Source organism: Microtus ochrogaster, chromosome 2 (assembly GCF_000317375.1).
Source record: "Microtus ochrogaster isolate Prairie Vole_2 chromosome 2, MicOch1.0, whole genome shotgun sequence".
NCBI lineage: Eukaryota > Metazoa > Chordata > Mammalia > Rodentia > Cricetidae > Microtus > Microtus ochrogaster.
The window spans coordinates 7,919,673-7,940,212 of record NC_022010.1 but is presented as its reverse complement, the minus strand read 5'-3'; the positions used below and the strand labels follow the sequence as shown (position 1 = coordinate 7,940,212).

Genomic DNA, 20,540 nt, shown 5'->3' with positions numbered 1-20,540 from the left:
GGAGACTTTCAAGCCATAAAGAAGAATGAAGTCAGCCTCAGTTGAGCTTGGTGGCTCACACCTTTAATTCCAGCAGACTAAAGGTAGATGCTGGTGGATCTCTGTGAGTCTGAGGCCAGTCTGGTTTGCAGAGTGAGTTCCAGGACAGCCAGGGCTGCCCAGAGAAACCCTGCCTCAAAAAAATCAAAAAGAAGGAGGAGGAGAGGAAGAGAAGGAGAAAGAGGTCACATTAGTTGCAGAAATGGGGGTTGGGGTGGGGATGGTTACTAAGCCAATCCCAGAAAAATATTTTCCATTTTCTCCCATTTGTAGTTTCTGAATTTTAAAGCAACACGTAACATCGTGTATGTGTAAATGGCAGGGAAGCACAAGTGAAGCTGTGGAGGGACACGGGAAGGGCAAGGAAGGAGGTTAGGGACATACGGAAAAATATGCCCAACCTCTAGTGTGCCCTGGCATGAAAATTGAAAGCATCGGCGCCTTGCCTGCAATCGTCGTGTTTTGTTCCAGGTGCTCAGTAGCCATATGCTGCTGGTGGCTGCTTTACAGCCTGCATAGACAGACAAGATCACTGTAGAAGTCCCACAAGGCTGGCCTGTCCCTGCCAGGACTCTCCTGCCGCGGAGTGACATTCTCAGACATTTTAGGGTCACGAGCCGCGTTTCTAGTAAAAGTGGAAACTGTTCTGAGGCATGCATGCACACTGTGTGTGGGTGAGGGTGTGTGTATTTATGTAAATATGTCCATGTGTTTGTGGGTCCACGTGTGCACGCATGTAAACGTGTGTGTGTTTATGTCTGTGCACATGTGGGGGGCTGTATGTGTACTTGTATGTGGAGACTAGAGGTGTTTGGGAGTCTTCCTCAGGTGCTGGCTGCCTATCTTGTGTTTTGAGACAGAGTCTGTCATTGGCCTAGACAAATAGGCTAGGTTAGCTGGCCAGGCCTATGCAGGGATTGCTATACCTGCCTTCCTGACTTACTCTTTCTTTCTCCTTTTTCCTCCCTCTTCTCTTTTGCACTTCTGGAGACAGGATCTCAATATGAAGCCATGACTGGCCTTGAACATACAGACATCCCCTGCCTCTGTCTTCTGAACACGGGGATTAAAGGTGCCACCACGCCCGGCCCCACCATGTCTGGACAGTGTGTGTTCTGAGGGTGGAGCGCAGGTTCTCACAGCTGTGAGACAAGCTCCTCATAGGCCCAGCATTTCCCCACAGTTTTCACAGCCAGGGAGGATGTCCAAGGCCCAGGCCGCAACACAAGAGGCTTAGGAACCCGAGACTGAAAACAAAATCAGTTTCCATCAAGATCTTTTGCTTCTAGACAAACCAGAAACAAGTGCTGGCATTGCCACTCTGGCAGAGGATCCGAGCGACCACATGGAGGCTTATAACGACCTGCAAGTCCAACTCTAAGGGAGGTAGCTCCCCCTTCTGGCTTCTGTGGGCACTGTACACACTTACACTCATAATTTAAAATAAAATAAATCTTAAAAAACACAAACTAAAATAAAATTCTCAATATTCAACACAGACAACTCTTCCCTTCCCTAATCCCCTAAACTAAGACAAAATCCCAAGAAACATATTAGAATGCAAAAGGAGAGGGAGGGAGAGAGGGAAGGAGAGAGGGAGGAAGGGAGGGAGAGAGACAGAGAGAGAAACAAAAAAGGGAACATGCACACTCTGGCAGAGCGTTTCTAGGCTGGATGCTTTTCAAAGTTTTTGTTCTAACAAGGTTCTAAATACACGGATGTGTATTTTCTGCCCCGAAAATAGACTCGCTTTGAGTCACTTCTCCAAATCCGTCATGCAGCATACCAGGGGGTGGCTGTGTCGTTAGCGGGGGAGTCACGATGGATGGTTGTGGGGTAAAAATACCAGCACGTGTACTGTATGAGGCTGGAGGTTTCTGCCATTTCTTTCCCTGCTGTAGATAATTCCCTCCGTCCTCTACAGCAGCCCCTAGAGACTGGCAGAGCCGAGGTTTCTCCCCATTCGGTTAATGAGAAGAACCAAGGTCCACAGAGGTCAAGAGATTTGCTTAAGTTCCTAGAGTTAGTGGCAAGGCCTGGGTGAGGATTCAGGTCTCTTTGAGACTCAGGTGTAGCCAGGGATGTTCCAGCACAGGGCATGCACCATGTAACGTACACCATACATGCACACACACAAACACATGCACACGGATGCTCTCTACCTTTGCTGGTTGTCACCGACAGTAACCAGACTGTGGGCTTCAAGGTTAGCATGGGACAGGGAAGGCCCTTTACGGGGAAAGAAATGCAAGGGTTCCGGGTACCTAGAGGGGAGAACGGATGGTGCCCTATCTCTCCCTGAAGGAGGTGGGGAGAGGGGAGCTGCTGTGGATGGGAAGGAGAGGGATGGGGAGGTGGAGGGCAAGACGCTGGAGCTGCTGGGGAAAAGTGCTGACCAGCAAGTGCTCATGGTTCTGTTCCCTGGGTACCCAGAGCCTGGGTTTGGTCCTGTGCTCTCAGGAGGGAGACCCAGAGAGGGGGTCTCTAAAGCCCAGTCAGCTACAAATCATACACACATTCTTTCTTGTTTGCTATTTTTTTTTCTTGAGATAGAATTTCTCTGTGTATTCCGAAGCTGTCCTGGAACTCATTCTGTAGACCAGGCTAGCCCTGAACTCACAGAGATCCACCTGCCTTTGCCTCCAAAGTGCTGGGATCAAAGGTATATGCCACTACTGCCCGGCTCACACACACTCTTAAGTCACAGGATTCACTTTTTGGAGGCAAGTCTGTATTGGTCTCCTGAGGGGGGTTCAGTGTGCATGTGCCCTGTGTTCAGCACCTCAAAGAAGGTTCTAGAGCTTTCTAAAGATGGTTTAGTGCACAGACATTTCCACCTTGTAAAATGTGTTGAGGGGGAGTCAATATTATCCTTCCACCAGGTGGGTCTTGGGGATCAAGCTTGGTTATCAAGGTTGGTGGCAAACAATCTCCACCCAACTAGGCAATTTTGCCAGCCCTGTAAAATGCCTTTAGAACCCATGTGAGGTCCAACTCCTTCAGAAACGTGTGTGCAATCACAGGCCTCTGGCTTAGCAGATAATTTGTTTACCCTTTGAACTTGACCTGCACAGCCATTCTGAGCCTTGGATGGACGGTTCTAAGGAAAGAGTGGCTCCCGACTTCCAGTGTGGGTTCCAAAGGCAGAGGAGTGATAATAGGAACTGAGGTTTGCACAGTGCTCCGAACCTTTCTTGAGACCCTCCCATTTTAAAAATCTGATTTGGTTCAGGAAGGCAAGGTAGATATTACTATTTCTGCTTGATAACAGAATTAGAGGTACAGAAAAGAGGGATGTCAAGCCAGAGACCATAACTCCAGCCACAGTGAAGGCCAGACCAGCAGCTCAAACCCATCTCCAAAGGCTGTCAACCACAGCAGGGCCCTCACATGAGCCCCAGTTGTCAAGACATGTTCGATGGTTCCCAAGGGCAGCATGTGACATCAGAGAGGACATTCACTTACTTCCTTTCCTCCTGCACGGAGCTCGGGTGCCTCATCTCCATCAAAGCGCAGCCAAATTTCTACAATTCAAAGCGAACAAACAGAGAGTGAAGAACGGATTAGTGGTGGGCACAGGCCCTGGGGCCGTGACTGCTGCCTGATGGCACAATGCCAGGGGCGGCCAGGGGCTGAGGTGGGCCGCCAGTGCCCCAGCTGTAAGTTCCATATATGTGTGGGCATGGCTGGATATTTAAAGTACAGGTGTGAGCTAGCGCCCCACCCCAGGGTACACTGACTGTTGTGGCTTTTATTGTCTCCAAGAACTGCTCCAAGCTCAGAACTGGAGTACCTTAAACACACAGCTCACTGTGGGGACGTTTAGCCAAGGGACACTGGTAGTCAAAACTTGGTATTGTCCCTTTGCCCAAATTGGATCAAACCAAGTCTTGACTTTGGGGCTTGGGGAGGGAGCTGTGGGGAAGGATCCCAGCGGTGACCATTTCCTGTGGGGACTGGAATCCCATGCTAGGGCAGGGGCATTCTCTCTCACCTCCCCGTTCTCAGGGGGGTCTCCATTGCCAAAGGTGCTGGTGACCACCAAGACCAGGGCTTCGTGCTCCAGGTGCACAATGTCATACTCCTCCATGGACATTGCCTAGGTGTGGGGGCGTGGGAGAGGAGAGGAGATGTGAGTGGGAACGAAGAGAAGGGGGCAGAGGGTACAAGGAGCAAGAGGGTGAGCTATGCTGAGCTGCCTCCTGGCTCGGGACCTGATGTTCTCGATGCTCACTATCTAGTGGACCATTGTGGTAGCACTACATTTCATGTTTGCTGGCATGAAATCTTGCAATGGCCGTTGTGTTCTGAAGGGCTATGGGAACCCAGGCTCTGGTCCAATGGAGTAGATTTTTATAACAATCCCTGAACCTTTTTTTCCCTTGCATGCATGCGTATGTGCATGAGTGTGTGATGTGAATGTGTGTGAGTTCACATATTTGTGCATGTGCTTGGGAAGGGTCAGAGGTTGACATTGGGTGTCTTTCCACATTGCTCTCCACTTCCTTTTCTGAGCCAGGGTCTCTCAGTTGAGCCCAGAGATCACTGATTGGTCTGTCCTAATAAGCCAGCTTGCTCAGGGGAAATTCCCGTCTCACCTTCCATGCGTTAGGGCTGCAGGCTACCCACCACACACCTGGCATTTTCATTTGGGTACTTGGCACCTAAACTCCAATGGTCATGATTGGGTGGCAAACGCTTTACTGGCTGAGCCATGTGTCCAACCCCATGCCCCCAGATAGTTCGTGATTTTGGAGTCCTGACCACGGTTAGGCAGGGTGTGATCTGGCAGCACCTGAACAGGTTTGCCCAGTCTTTTCTCTAATCCTGCCTCCAGTACCTGGAAGGACCTGAGCCCCCTGAGGCTGAGGTACATGTCGCAGGGAGAGGACTGTCACCTGCATTTTAGCATTACCTGCACATCTCTCCACCTTTCTAAGGAACCCCACTCTCCCCAGAGGCCCCACGAGAACCAGGGATCTTGTTTGGGTCAGATATGTTTGGGAAATATGTATAGTTCATAATTTCCCCAGTTATAATGGGTGTTCATGGATTTGGAGCTCTGGGAAGTCATGATCTATGCATGGAGCTGTAACTATTGAGGCTTCTCACACTGATCCCTAGCAGGGTGGGCTCTCACCAACCCACTAACACTTTGCTCTAGAGATGGGGGTTTCCTGAGGGCTGGACTCTTGCAGGGTCCATGGGAGACATATCTATGCTTGGTATGTATGCAAATACGCACATTATTTACTATGAGGGTCCAGGGAGCTTCCACTAGCCCTTGCTCACCTTGGCGTCAAAGGCGTGCTTGAAAATCTCACACAGGGTCTTGGCATAGGCTTGTGATTTGCCTGTCTCTGTGGCATAGAGAATCGTTGCTTTGACCCTCTTGGCCATGGCCTGTCCCATCAGCTTGGCCGAGAACTTGACGGCTCTTCGAGAGAGCAGGTGGAGAGAAAAACGGGGAACGGAGAAAGGACACAGGATGTTAGAATGGGATGTAGGGACCCCTAGAGACACACAGCATCCCAGAGTTCAGGGACCACATTGACTTATGAATTATTCCCCCAGATCGGAGGTCCAAGGTTGGCAACATGGCTGCTGTTGGGTGACAGACAGTTGTTGACTTTATTAAATCATCTTGGTGACATACGCCACCCAAATACGCCAGCTGGACCTTGTGTCAAAAGTGATTCCTTCATAGTCCACAGTCTCCTGATCTTCCTTTTGGCTCCGTTAAACATTATTATCATTACTATTATCAATAATTATTAGTAATTAATTTTTTAAAAAAAGACAGGGTCTTGCCAGGCAGTGCGGTGCATGTTTTTAGTTCCAGCACTTGGGAGGCAGAGGCAGGCAGATCTCTGAGTTTGAGGCCAACCTGGTCTACAGAGTGAGCCAGCTAGGGCTACACAGAGAAACCCTGTCTCAAAAAACTAAACAAAACATCCTCCCCCCACACCACCACCACCACCAACAAAAAATCCCACCACCACCACCACCACCACCACCACCACCACCACCACCACCACCAACAACAACAACAACAACAACAACAACAACATAAAACAACCAACAAATAGGGTCTTGTTATTGTAGCTTAGCTTATCTCACCCATATCCCCCACCCTGTGGGTGTGTGTATGCGTGTGTGTGAATGTGTGTATGTGTATGTATGTGTGTGGGAGTGTGTGTGCATGTGTATGCATTATGTGTGTGTATATGTGTGTGCATGTACGTGTGCGTATGTATGTATGTATGCATGTATGTGTGTGGGGGTAAAATGGTGGTGATAAAATGGAAGTACCCACTACTGTGCTGGCACAGGCTACAGCACCTGCCTAGCTCTGGGCACTCCCTGCTTGTGAACAGATCCATCCATCTCCCACTATAGGGAACTCACTCTGCCAATTTCTTGAAGCCAATGGCTCGCCGCTTCGTGGGGGTCCCATTGGTACCCTTCCACACATGCGTGTTCCATGGGTCAGGCTGGGAAGAGACACAACGGCACCAGCATGAGGAAATTCAGTCATCCCACCTGGAGATGCCCAGAGCATCTACAGCTGCCCAACCCTAAGCCCCAGCCAGGGATAGCCACAGATGTCCCTCTCCGCATTGCCCCATGAGCCCTTCCCACTCAGCCCAGGTCCCTCCAGACTCTGTTTGAGATAGGGTCTGGCTATGTAGCCCAGGCTGGCCACAAACTGTCATCCTTCTGCTTCAGCTTCCTGAGCGCTAGATTCTAGGTATCACCCCACCCTGAACTCTGTCCAACCGATCTCTTCCTGGATATGCGTGTCCTCTTTCTGCACAGTCACTTCCTGTCTCCATAAGTCTCTCAGGCTACTGGGCGCACCTGTGACCACAGCACGGCCCCTGATAGAGATGGGCTCCCGTGGGTTGGGAAAACTTGGCCCCTGGGCAGGGTGGGTCTCAGGGCAGAGGCGAACCCAGAGCAGTGAGGGGCAAGACCTGGTATTCGAAGGAGGGGGTGAGTCGATAGTTGAGCATCTCCTGGTGGAAGACGGGGGTGATGCTGCCCGACATGGGGGGCACAATCCACACCCAGTCGGCAGGACAGCCCCCTCTGCAGCGGTACTCATTTTCCATGTGTTTGATGAAGGACTCAGTGGCAGAGTGGTGGTCAACGATGGTCACCTTGTCACTCTGCGGGAGGAGAAGGGACAAGGAGTCAGGAATGAAGAGGTGAGATGTTCAGGCACCTTCCCAAAGAATCTGCCAAGGGCAGCCCTGGGGTGAGTCTTAGTTCTTTAAGTCTAATTGTGCATGGCGAAGGTTCTACTTGGTGCTGGAGTGCCTCCAAGACCTCCTTGTCAACCTGGTCCATCTTCCCTCCCGCCTTCCTTTAACCAGGGGCGGGAGCTAGACTCCCAGGGCTTTGTTTTGTTTTTCTTATGTCTGTGTACTCATCTCCTGTTTTATTATCCTCTGTAACTATTTATCTAGTGAAATAAAATCTTTTCAACTTAGTTTTAAGGGGTGAGTTTGAGCCGATTAGAGATCAAAGGGATGAGCCAGCACGGAGGTGGGTGGACCAGTGTCTGGCACAGGCTGGGGCTGGCGGGCACGGATTCACAAGTTGTCTAAGAGATACTGCCCTGACTGCATTCCTTCCCTCATCTCTTTTATGTCCCGAGTGTCCCCACCAGGGGCTGAGTTCTGATGTTTTCCACAGCTTCTTAATTCTCCCTGGGAAGTGGCCTCTTGCCCCCCCCCCCCCCCCCCCCCCCCCGCAATGGATCTCTGCACCATGATCCTCTGTGAGGTGCGGTGCCTGCTCTAAACATGTCCACCCAAGGTCTGAATGAACATGCTCGCCCTCTGTCTACTCAGACCGGGGCCACTGGTACCCCCAGGGCAGGGCTGACCTCAAGTTCTAAGAGTGGCCACTGAGATCTCACTTCGTGTCTGTCCAGTTAGAATAATCGACAATGCCCAGCTTGTGCTCACAACACAAGCAGCACATTCTGGTGGCATACTTCCCAGCCATGGAAAACTCCTTGTGCGGGGCAGGGAGTTTTGTGGCTCAGAGAGAAGTTGGGTGTCATCCCTGTGATGAGGATGTCCAAGTCTCTAAGAGACGGCACAGTCTGGAGACACTGCCGTCAAGCTGCAGAGTCCTTCCCACTTCTCTGTAGCAAATGTCTTCCTCTGTCAAGGCCCGTAAGACAGGAAGTAGCCACTGACAGATGGGAGCCCCCTGAAAGTGACTTTTTTTTGTGATGTATTTAAGCATGTAGGAAGGTGCATGTGTGTATGTGTGTGGAGGTCAGAGGAGAGCTTTGGGTGTCATTTTTCAGATGTCTGTTTGAGGCAGAGTCTCTCGTCTCTCATTGGCCAATCCGGGCTAGTCTGGATAACCAGAGTGAGGAGCCAGGGACCCGCCTGTCTCTGTCTCTGGTTTCAGCATTGCTGGGATTCCGAGTATCCGTCCCCTCCATCTGGCTCTCTACGTGGGTTCTGGGAGTTGACTCTAGGACCTCATGCCTGTGAGGCCAGCGCTTTACTATACTGGCTGGGCTGTGTCTCCGGCTCCCAAAGGTGAATCTTGTTGGCAGAACACTTGACCTCTAGAAAGTCCTTTTTCCCCCTCTCTCCTTTGAGGCTTGAGCTTGGCGCTGAGTGCTAGGATACCTGGAAGCTGTACAGAACAGCAATGTTGATCTCCACCAACGCCTGGTCCTTCCACAGGGAGGATGTCTTCCTCATGTCCAAGTTCATCTTCTTGGCTACTTCCTGGAAGGGCAAGGAAAACATAGATGCACAGCCTGGCTAACGCTGGATTTCAAAGACAGCTGTGTGAGGGGAGTTCCTAATTACAGTTAACCCACTCATGGGCTGACTGACTCATTCACAGGTTCCGGAGATTTGCTATCGACAACCCAGGTGGTAACTAAAGAGACGTGCTTGGCCCTCCAGCCATCAAACTCATGTGCCAGTCAGCGGAGGAGACTGTGCTAACGCCTAACGCTTGAGACCCAGAACGCTGGAAGCCAGTTCCTTCCTAAGTCAACGACAACTCTAGCAAAATAACTTGAAAGAAATACTTCCAGGCACTAGTATTTGACATAACAGAAACGAACATCCTGGACACAGTGGCAGAGGCTCGAGGCAGATCCCTTAATTAAAGTCATGCTTTTTCCTCTCTTTGTCAAGGCCAGGCGCTGGTGGGGGCCCAGGTCTCATTACTAGGCTCAGATGCCACCATCCCTCAATTGGGGTAAATTGCTCCTCGGCCCTGGCTGACAGTGTTCCCAGCAGCTGGGATTGAAGGGCTGGGGTGGCAGAGCCTCTCATTTAAGTCATGAGGTGCCCGGGAGAGCAGAAAGCAGACTTATCAATTCACTGTCCGAGGCGAAGCCTTTCGGTTTAGCCTGGATGAGAATCAGGGAACACTTCTGCAGAAAGCCAATGGCTCCTGTTTTATGTACACACATCTAACATCCTGGTGAGTTTCTGAAACAGGAGGGCACACACACCTGGGCACCGTGCAGCATTACTTTCATTAAAAGCATAAAAATTGTTGAAATATGCCCTTTTTGATTTGAAAAACCAAAACCAAACTTGTAGATGTTACTTGAACTAGGATGTGGACTAATGTGTAATTTTCTTTCTTGCCAGAGTATTGTACATACTGGTGCTCATCTAGTGGAATCTCTTTGGGAGCTTTAAGAAAACGCTGATACCCAGTCCACACCCCAGATCAATAGCTCAAGAGTTCCGTGGACTGGGCCTGGCACCATGAAACTCTCTAGGTCCCCACAAGGCTGGTGGCTTCTGACAACTTCTTTCCATAGCGGCACCATGAATACTGCTTTGTTTTCGTGTTTTTGAGACAGGGTCTCATGTAGCCCAGGCTGGCCTGGTATTTGCTATGTAGTTAAGGACAGCCCTGAACTCCTGATCCTCCAGATTTGACCTCCCAAGTACAAGACCTCCCAAGTATGGGATCTCAGGCATGGGCTACCATGCCCGCTGACGCAAGAGGGTTTTAACACTATAAACCAAGCGCTCAGCTCTGAGTTCCAACTGTGACTCTTCACTGATAGCCTGTGTGATCTGAGCCCAGCCTTGCTTCTCTCCGGAAGCAAGGTCAACAGTTGCAAATTGTTGTTAAGACATTTGCTGATAAATAAAATACAACAAAAAGTACAAGGTAGGACTGGAGCTTTAGTTCAATGGTAGAGAGCTTGCCTAGCGTGCTCAAGGACCTGGGTTCAACTCCCAGCATCGCAGAAGCAAACAGAAAAACAAAGCCAAACAAACTCAATAAACCAAGAGCCCCAGTGCTTCCGAAACACATGCACCCTGACTGCATGGCTTCTTCAGCCAGCTCTCTACACTGAACACTCCTCAACAGCATGGTCAGACCACACTGGACTATAAAATATTCAAAAGAATTTCATCTGTAAAAAAGTTTGTGAAGCCATTTCCCTGTCACCATTCCTTGATCTGTAGAGTGACAGCCATTTATACAGTACCTACCCTGTGCTTAAATATCATATGTCCAGCTGCAGAAGGTTCAACTATACAGAAGGCTCAGTGCAAATACCACAGCATTTTATGTATGAGACTCGAGCATCAAGGTGTGTGTGTGTGTGTATGTCTGCATATATATGGGTATATACATGTACATACATGTGTGTGGGTGCACATGGATGTATGTCCATGTAGAGGCCACAGAGCAGCCTCAGGCACCACCGTTGTTCTTCAAGGGCCATCTATGCTGTCTTCTGAGGCACGCTCTCACAGTGACCTGGAACTTACCACGTAGGCTAGGCTATCTGGCCAGTGGGTCCCAGAGACCCATCTGTCTCCATTTCCCTGGTCTCAGGATTATAGGCACCCGCTACCAAGCCTGGATTTTAAAATGTGAATCTTGGGGATTAAACTCGGTTCTCATGCTTTGGGTGGGAAGCATATCACCTACTAAGTCATCATCTCTCTGCCCATCTGCAGATGATATTCATAGCTGAAGGGGTCCAGGGAATCCTCTGTGGATGCATCAAGGGAAGACGTCGTGTGTAAGCCGCATGCAAAACGTTCACTGTGGTGGTGGCTGTGCCATTTGCTGCGGCAGCCATGGCTGGGAAAGACGTAAGTACTGTGGCATTTCTAGAAGAGCCACCAGGACTGTAGTTCTGTCCCAGCTCGATCCAGTCTCTCAGCCCCAAAGCTGCTGAGCAGTGACCACTGTTCCCGCATCGAGGGACCTCACCTCCAGGATGTTGTATCGAGAGTTGTCACAGTAGTCACGGACACCGATCTCTGTGCCCATGTACCAGCCGCTGAAGGGACAGGCGCTGAACTCCAGGCCCCCAATCTCCAGCAGCATGTTGGACACAGCAGGGAGGCCATACCATTTGAGACCCAGGTCTTTAAACCAGTCAAACCTGCAGAGAGCAAAAGGCCCCTGCTTAGCATGCAGCAGTGTCTCCTGAGCACAGACAGGGATGCAGCAGCCTCAGGTTGGGGATAATCCAGGCTCAGTACCCTCTAGGATCATGCATAAAACCTGATTATTGACAGCTCCTTCTCCCCAAAACGTCCCCTTTCCTGTGCCTTCACCTTTAAAAATCTATGTTTGATTCTAAGTTTAATATTTCTTGCACTGGGAAACCTTCCCAATGTCCAGCTGGGTTCAGCTGACCTCACACGTTTCCTTTGCTGTTCTTTTTACAGAACTGAGTATTCCAGGAGCTGTTTCTCTGTGGCCCTCTCCTCTTTGACACAGACTACAGAGGCAGAGACACAGCCCTAAGCTAGAGCCATGCTGGACGGAATGAGGACTGCAAAGTGGGTCGAACGGGCCCAGAAATGAACGCAAGCCAAGTGCATCTAGGCATCTGGCTGTGCTCCAATGTATCAGGTTCCCCAGGACGGGTGTTCCCTGTCCGCGGAAGATCCAGGCCAGGCAGGTCGGGTACCAGTACCAGGTGTAAGAGGGTGGGTCCTCCAGAGACTTAGTCAACAAGAACAGCATTGTTATTTGTGCATAGGGAATTTTAAATAAATCCACACTTAAAAAAAATAAACAAAAAGCTCTCCTTAAATAGACAGGCTCCCTCTTGGTGACTCACCGGGTCATCACACCTTCATGTCAGGGCTGAGCTGAAGCCTGTTTTTATTTTAAAAGTTGAGATGTAGTTCACCATAAACTAAAAATAATTAATTTGCTTTTTAAGATCTATCTTGCATATTACTTAAGTTTCTTAGCAACCTCCCTTGGGCTTGGCCCCAGTCTGGCACCTCATGGTGGCTTTCCTTCATTTTATAATGACATTTATTCGTTGGTGTGTGTGCCGTATGCGTGCGTGTGGGAGCGTGTTCTAGAGGACAGTTTACAGGAGTCAGGTCTGTCCTCCACTGTATGGACTCTGGGGTCAAACTAAAGAAGTCAGGCTGGGTAGCAAGCTCCTTTACTGACTGAATCATCTCACCAACCTAACCCGTCCTTTACTCTTAAATTGCGCTTGCTACCTGCTTCTCTGACCTTGGTCTCCTCCCTGAACTTAGTTCACTCAGGGTCGGTCACTGGATGTAGCTTCTTCAAGTGAACGCCTATATCTAAGACAGTAGGTGTGACTACTCTTGTTACGCCAAGGGCTGCGCAAAGGGCAGGTCATGGAGTAGAAGCATCCAATGGCTCAGGCTGGTTCAGAAGGACCCCTTGTGTCCCTACCCGATAGCTAGGATAGGACCCAGGACCCTCTTTCTGTTATTGGGGCTGGGGGAGAACCTGGGGTGGAGGTGGGGCAGGGGATGGACAGAGGAGGTCATCGGAAAACCACCCCACCCCCCGGGCAGTTCCTCTTACTTGGGGTGCCTGATGGGCACTTCCAGCACCAGCTCTGGGGGGATCTGGAAGAGCTCAGGGTCATTGCCATTGGCCTGGAGCAGGAGTGGCAGGACATCGAAGCGGCCTCTCGGGGGTTTCCAGCCCTGCTGAATACAGATCTACAAACAGAGTCCCCGGTCACACCTCTGCCCCTGCCCCTCCCAACACAGCTGGTACAGGGCTGAGGCAAGCTCTGCAGGGTCTCCCAGTTATGAGAGGTACTTAAGAAAACAAAACCAAACCCAAGTCAAAGCCTCCTTTATTAAGCTCAGTCTGACCTCATCATAGAACAAGGGCAACTTCTCCCCAGGAACACAGGTCAGTGTTTTCCAGAAAGGGTCTCCCGTGCAGGCTGTGCACACCGAGGGGGTGAGGGCTGAGTCTGACTAACCCTGGCATTTCCCACGGGCTAGCTTTTATGTATGATGTTAAGTGCTGCAAGATACAAAGAAAACCTCCGGTGCTGTGGCTCACCGCAGAAAACATACGCACAGCGAGACACGGGAGTTACAGTGTTCTGGAAGCTCGTTAAGAAGAAAAACCCAAGAAGTGAGGCTCATTGCATTAGCATACTCATTTTAAACGGTGAATTTTAGCTCCAACAATGTACCTCATATGAATAGTAATTCATTAATAATGGATTAAGATTTTTAATGAGACATTTGACACTAAAATTAAATGACATTTGTTCATTTATTGAATATATTAAGTCTATGTTTACAGAATATAATAAAGTACATTAAATATCAATATTAGTTTACTAATTATATACATTTTTATCATTTGATTTTTATTTTAAGTTTTTCTCTCTCCTTGGTGTGTGTATATTGTGCATATGTTTATGTGTGTAAGCTCTCAACCTTATTTTGAGAGGGTCTTTTTAAAAAAATGTTATTATTATTTCATCTTATATGTGTAGGTGTTTTGCTTGGGTGTATGTCTGTGTTCCAGGTACATTCCTGCAGCCTTTGGAGGCCAGGAAAGGGTATTAGGTTTCCTTGGATTGGAGTTATAGACAGTTGTAAGCCACCATGTGGGTGCTGGGAATTGAATCAGGGTCCTATGGAAGAGCCACTGTTAACCAAAGAGCCTTCTCTCCAGCCTTGAGGGTCTCACTATATAGCCCTGACTGTCCTAGAACTCACTCTGTAGACCAGGCTGGCTTTGAACCCAGAGATCTGCCTGCCTCTGCCTCCTGAGTGCTGAGACTGAGCCACCACTAGACATGGCCGCTGACTACACAGCAGCCAACCAGCAGGACCCTCCTGTCCCCAGCTCCTCTGTGCTGGCATTACAGGCACGAGTCACTGGGCCCAGCTTTTTATGTGGGCGCGGGGATCCAAGCCTGTGCAGCAAGCCCTTGACCTACTGAGCCACCTCATCATCCCTGTTTTTGTTTAGAGACAGAGTCTCACTATATAGCTCAGGCTGGCCTCAAACTCACAACCCTTCCACCTCAGTATCCGGAGTGCTGGAAGTACAGCTGTCACTACCAGGATGCACAAAGAATGACAAAATTGCTAAAGTGAGTATATTTAAATCTGATATTTAGCAGTATTTAATAAATATATTTAGTTGATTAAGTTTCTAATTTATCCATATGCTAATTTTCTCTACCCTACTACTATAATTTCAAAAATATCCTCAATATAAGACGATTAGTGAGTCATTTCCCTGGTTTTTTGGAGGGGTCATTTTGGAGATCTCTTGGTTGGGGCCAGCTGTGTAGCATGCACAGGCCACCATCAGGGACATGAAGGACTCCATGTAACAATGTGGCCAGGTTCGGGATGTTCCTGTGTGGGGTGTGAGTGGAAACAGAAGTTTACATCTTGGCTTCAGGAGGACACATTCTGGCCAGGGATGGTTCTGGACACAGATGAGGAAGAAGATTGGGACACACGATCCTGTTCAGCTAAGCAGGAGCCAAGGTCAGCCAAGTACACCCTCGGCAGTTAGCGCTCAGCCAAGTAGAACGGAGTCTGGGGAGTCTGGCCCAGGCTCCCAGTGCACAGGTGCGGCTCCTGGTTGCCCTGGTTACAACCAGTTCTCAGGATGATCACATTTCAATGAGAAAAGCTATATGCATATGAAGTCAGCACACAGGGGTGGGGAGAAAAGCAGGGTGTGTGGGGGTTGAGAAAAGAGGGACGGGCATTGGCATCTGTCTGCTGTGTATCCCAGGGGGCACAGTCTATTCGACTCTGAACTGCACGGCACTCACTATGGCCACAGGGAAGGGACCCTGGGAAGGGAGATGGGAAGTCTTGGTTCTCTTGGTAGTTTTTGTCAACTTTGGTCCCCAGCATTGTGGTATACATTGACCCTGGGAGAGTCAAGCCCACTCCAGGAAGAATTGACAACTCTTTTTTTTTTTCCTTCTAGACAGGGTTTCTTTGTGTAACTCACTCTGTAAACCAGGCTGGCCTTGTACTCACAGAGATCCCCCTGCCTCCGCCTCCCAAGTGCTGGGTTTAAAGGCGTGTGCCACCACCACCTGGCTCAAACTATTGATTAACACACGAAGGAGCCATATATGTCAGCTCAGGAAGGTGGCCAGGGACGTGGATTCTCTGGACCACATTTCTCCTGGTGGGAGGGTGGGAAACCTAGGGTTCTAGACATTCCTTCATTCATTTAACAGTTCAGGATAAGATCCTTGGCACTGGCAGGACTCGGTCTATTCAACTCTGAAAGGGGACAGAGCTCCCATTGGAAGGGTTGTACCATGAAAATGGCCAAATGACTGCACTGGCACCGGAAGGATGAGGTTGAGGGGGGTTCTGTGCTCCTTGCTGGCCGACCCCTCCGGGATAAGATTGTCAATGTGGAAAAGCACAGGGAAACTGAGAGTCCCACCAGGGATGGGCTTGGCGTGTCTGAGCTCACCTCTGTAAACTGCACATTCGCAGGGTCCCCCAAGGTAGAGCCATCTGGTTGCTTGTAGCCAGCATAGCGGATGAGCTGTGAGTTCCACACTCGGAAGTCATGCTTGCCGTCTGTCCTCTGGGGGAATATAGTGATGGCTGACCTTGGGAGAGGGGAGAGGGCATGAGTCAGGAGGATGGCATTCGCCCTTTGGGGATCAGCTTTGTTCAGGTCCCCAGCTGTGCAAAGGGGTTGAGTGACCAGCTCCTGCAACAAAACCCACGGTCTGTGCAAGGTGGAAGGCAGGAAACGCACATCCTGGCCTTGAAGTTGTGATCCTCTTGCCTCAGCCTCCCGAGGGCTGGATCGAGAGGTGTGTGCCACACACACTGCAGGGCATAAGCCCTCCTGTCTGAACATCATGGTCCACCCTTTGTCTGAAATCCTCTCTGCCGTCACAGGCCCACATCCAAGGCTGCACTAGACTCTATTTCCATAAGTGGCTTCTGGGACGGAGTTCACGGGACCTTGCTCCTGAGCACATTTTGCAGATCTTACTCTTCAGACAAGGGAATGCAGCATTTGCTACCCAGGTTGTCATGTCACTGATGCAGGAGGATGAGTGGATAGAGTCTGGGTGATTCACGGATCCAGAGCTGGTGTTCACATCTCTTAGTGACAATCTCCACCACACATGGGAGACAAGCAAGCTGCCTTCCCCCTGGCACCAAGACACATGGCTATGTCTACAGGGGGCCACCAGCCGGAGCCTGTTTGTGTGCACGTATGTTTATAAACGGCCGAGGCACACGGTGTGAGGAGGGTGTGATAGTTACTTTCCATGTGGGAGCAGAGATGGAGGGAGATGGGCAGCATGGCCACACCTCCTGTCTGCTTGGCTAGAGCTACCTGAGGGCAGTTTGAAGGCCTGCGCTGGGAGTCACCCACGCAGGCACCAACTCTTTCCATTCACGCCGGACATCCTCCTACGTCTGTCTCATAGCTTTTAGACCCAAGATTTTGAATCTTAAGAAAATGATCCTAAGTGATTATTTTAATTCACTCTCAATGAAGTCCCTCTCCCCTAAGTAGATCACTGAACACAGCTGAGATGTACTGTCGAGAGTGGGGTGACCCCTCCTCTCACTGGCGCACAGTGTCCTTCGGAAGTCACCAGGATAGCCCCTAAGCAACTTGAGGGCTTAGCCTTGGCAGGACCTGCTATCATTCAGGGTTCAGAATATGCTGGAAGGTTCTTTCTCTCTCTCTCTCTCTCTCTCTCTCTCTCTCTCTCTCTCTCTCTCTCTCTCTCACTGTGTGTGTGTGTGTGTGTGTGTATAGGTGGCCAGAGGTCCATCCTGCTTTTTGAGACAAGGTCCCTCAATTGCCGTGAAGCTCACTGGCTTGCTAGGCTGGCTGGCAGCAGGTTGCAGGAATTCCCCATCTTTACTTCCTCAGCACTGGGATTGTAAGCACATGCCGCTACACCAGCCTTTTTAAAGCACGAGTCCTGGATTTGAACTTAGACCCCTAATCTGGTACAACACGCGCCTCACCAACTGAACATCCTCTCTAGCCACTTGCTGGGAAGTTCTTTGACATTTTTCTCAGGGTGATGTTACTTAGCAAAGAGTCCTAAATATGAATTCCTCTCATACACATTGTTTCTGTCTCAAGCGGTGGCTCAGGTGGCAAGGAAGTCCGTTCCTGAGGCAGACAAGCCCCCTCTGTATGAGCTCAGGGCAGGCCGGGGTTTGTGGGAATATCCGTGAGAGAGCCTTGGGTGTTTCTGAGGCGGGACTGATTCTCAGCAGTGGGGGAACAGATGTCACCGACAGGATTGACAAGTGCAGCCAGCTGTGGATGGGGCCTCATCTGTGAGGAAGGAGCTGAGACCAGGGTGGAAATCACAGACCACGGCACCTCCCTGGCTCAGCTGGCTCGTGTAGATTATGTTCTTTGTATGGGTCCAGGAGTCCAAGGCGGGGCTAACTGGGGCAGAATGGGAAGGCACAGAGTCCTGCGGATGGGAGGCGGCCACAGGCGGAGCAGGTTGGGATGCCTGAGAGCCGGCTCTACTTGGAAACTTTTTCTCTCTAGGAATTCTAACTAGTTTCCTGACCTCTCTGTGGGTGGCAGGGAAGGACAGTCCAGTGTGACTCTCAGTTTTATGGTTCTCTAAGGCAGAGGAGGGGCGAGGGAGAAGAATACCAGGGTAATTCTGCCAGCTGGAGGGGACAGCCTTTCTTCCTGGCAGCTCAGCCACATCCAGAACTGGGACTCCGCATGGCAGGGTCATCACCTGCTCCATCCCACCCCGACGACTCACCTGAGGTTCCCCTTGTTGGTGGCGTACTTGACGTGGTTACAGATGTAGTTGAACATGCCGTGGGCCGTGGTGCAGTCTCTGGCATCGAACACCTGTGGAAAGAGCATGGTAGGACTGCTGGCCGCCTCCCCTCTTCCTGGCGGGTCCAGGGCAGACTTCCTTTCTAGGGGACCCTGAACTCACTGCCACTGCCCCTCCCGCTCTTGGATAGCCGGCCCCCCTACTCTTGAGGTCCAGGCTGTATAATTTTGTATTGCCATTTGCTTTTCTATGCCAATAACTGAGGAAGTGTCCCCAAAAGTATGCGTGGAGGTCACATGACTAGGTGGTGAAGAACGGAGCAAGCTGTCTGGGGCTGTTTGTATTTCCTGTGGGCTCACCAGGAGTTTAAAAACTAGCAAAAAAAAAAAAATCAAATAATCTAGAGCTGAGGGTGGAGGTGGGAGCTCACAAGACCCTGCTCTGCCCTGAGGAGCTGCTGGGAATTGATGGCTTCTCACTTCCTCTGGTGACATAGCACCGGAAAGCTGGCCCCGCCTTAGTGAGTAACCCCACACCCCAGCTCATGCGAGAAGCCCAAATCAAATCAGTGGGGTCACAGAACATAAAAATAAAATATAGGACCCAGAAGTAGAAGAGGACAGCTGGGAACAGGAAGATAGCAAGAGAAGGTAGTGGGTAATGAACATGGTCGAAATTCGTTATGTAAGTGAACGCCATAACGAAGCCGTCAGTATGCACCATACACGCTAGCACAGTCCTTCGAACAGAAAGAATTGATCCGACAAACCAATCTACTTGTAACATTAAGCTGTTCTCTAGGACAGACTCAAACTAAGGGCGCAGAAGTGAACACCTTCAGGCAGGTGCAAGATAAAGGGAGTGTTGGGTCTTCAGGAAAAGAGACAGCAGAAGGGAGTGGTGAGGACTTCGGCAAACAGGATAGCCTGAGTTCTCCCAGGAGGCATGGGCATGGCAAGTTCCTCCAGTAAAGAACAGTGTTCTGATGGGTCTCCACTAGACTGGATCTCTTTTGCAGATCCATCTGCCCCCTTGGCTTGTTCCCTTCCAGAGGGTCTTCCAGGCATTCAAGTGTCACCACCTACCTGCAGCTTGGACCACTGGATCCTGCCCACACATCGAGAGGCATTCCGCCAGGCATGCTTGGCTCCGTAGATGAGCTCGGTGTCCTTGAGCTGGTAGGTGCTGGTGCTTTCGATCTCCTTGTTCACCTCCTCCAGCCTGTCCATGTGCGCCTTGGAGCCAAATCTGAGGGAGCAGGGACAGGGCAGGGAGAGGGCCACAGAGTGATGGCTTGGAAGTGTTCTCTCTCTCTCTCTCTCTCTCTCTCTCTCTCTCTCTCTCTCTCTCTGTGTGTGTGTGTGTGTGTGTGTTAAACACTCGAATCTCTGTGCTACTAACAGGTGACAGAGCCTTTATGCCTTTATGAGGTGGGGAAGAGTAAATTCTCAATCTCTCTCCTTCTTACTTTTTGAGGCATTGAACCTGGAACTCAATGATTTTCATCGATTTTGCAAGGCTGGTAATCCAGTGAGCTCCAGGACTATCTGTCCCCATTCCAATACGTTCTGTGTTCACAGAGTTCTGGGGATCCGAACTCAGGTCCTCACACTTAAACAAGGAACATTTCCCCTACTGGTCCAACTGCCTAGGCCTCTGTACTTGCCTTTTAATGGATGAGTAGTATTGGTCGAGAAATTCTTTGGCTAGCGGGAAGAGCTGGTCCTTTGTGCGGACATCTTCTGGCTTCCGAGTGTGCTGGGATGGCAGCATGACAGAGCCCATGCAGATGTGCTCTGTGCACCCCGTTTCCTGGGAGCCAAGAGGGAGGTGAGTGAGTGTCTGGCTTCTCGCCACCATAGTTGGCAAACATCATGACTGAGGACCAGGTCCCGGGACTCATAGTCAAGCTGACTCAACCTTCCATCCCAAAAGGGATCTCCCAAGCCAGCTTCAAATTATTGCTGGACATGATTGGTCAAAACCTTCAAGGAGCAGTGGCCTTGTTTTAAGCTGCCCAAGGTGTTTGCACTGGTCAGTTAGGGAAGGGGCTCTGCCACTGGGACCCACAGCCACTGGTGCAACAACCTAGTGTCTGTGTGCCTCGACATCTCTACCTGTATCCTCTGTCAATCATCTACCCATCTATCACCTATCTACCTATCATTATCTATCTATCTATCTATCTATCTATCTATCTATCTATCTATCTATCTATCTATCTATCTATCTATCTATCTTCTATCATCTATCTATCAATCATCTATCATCCATCCATCCATCTATCTATCTATCTATCTATCTATCTATCTATCTATCTATCCATCCATCCATCCATCCATCCATCCATCCATCCATCCATCCATCCATCCATCCATCTATCTATCTATCTATCTATCTATCTATCTATCTATCTATC

General features: G+C 50.0%; 1 protein-coding gene across 4 annotated transcripts in view; it reads right to left on the bottom strand.

The window, feature by feature from the left end:
• The window catches only part of Nos1 (nitric oxide synthase 1), a 160,121-nt gene that overhangs the window by 33,855 nt on the left and 105,726 nt on the right, over positions 1-20,540 (bottom strand). For 3 of the 4 annotated variants that reach the window (XM_026785849.1, XM_005344337.3, XM_013349507.2), the window contains exons 5-16: positions 19,788-19,933; positions 19,207-19,369; positions 18,101-18,192; positions 15,793-15,934; positions 12,883-13,022; positions 11,284-11,458; positions 8,700-8,801; positions 7,017-7,211; positions 6,448-6,533; positions 5,332-5,476; positions 4,034-4,138; positions 3,505-3,563 (exon numbers count right to left, since the gene is read on the bottom strand). In XM_026785849.1, coding sequence (XP_026641650.1) covers positions 3,505-3,563; positions 4,034-4,138; positions 5,332-5,476; positions 6,448-6,533; positions 7,017-7,211; positions 8,700-8,801; positions 11,284-11,458; positions 12,883-13,022; positions 15,793-15,934; positions 18,101-18,192; positions 19,207-19,369; positions 19,788-19,933 — 1,550 coding nt within the window. Of the gene's footprint in view, positions 1-2,201; positions 2,304-3,504; positions 3,564-4,033; positions 4,139-5,331; positions 5,477-6,447; positions 6,534-7,016; positions 7,212-8,699; positions 8,802-11,283; positions 11,459-12,882; positions 13,023-15,792; positions 15,935-18,100; positions 18,193-19,206; positions 19,370-19,787; positions 19,934-20,540 lie in introns of all 4 variants that reach the window. The other variant, XM_026785857.1, reaches the window with a different exon arrangement.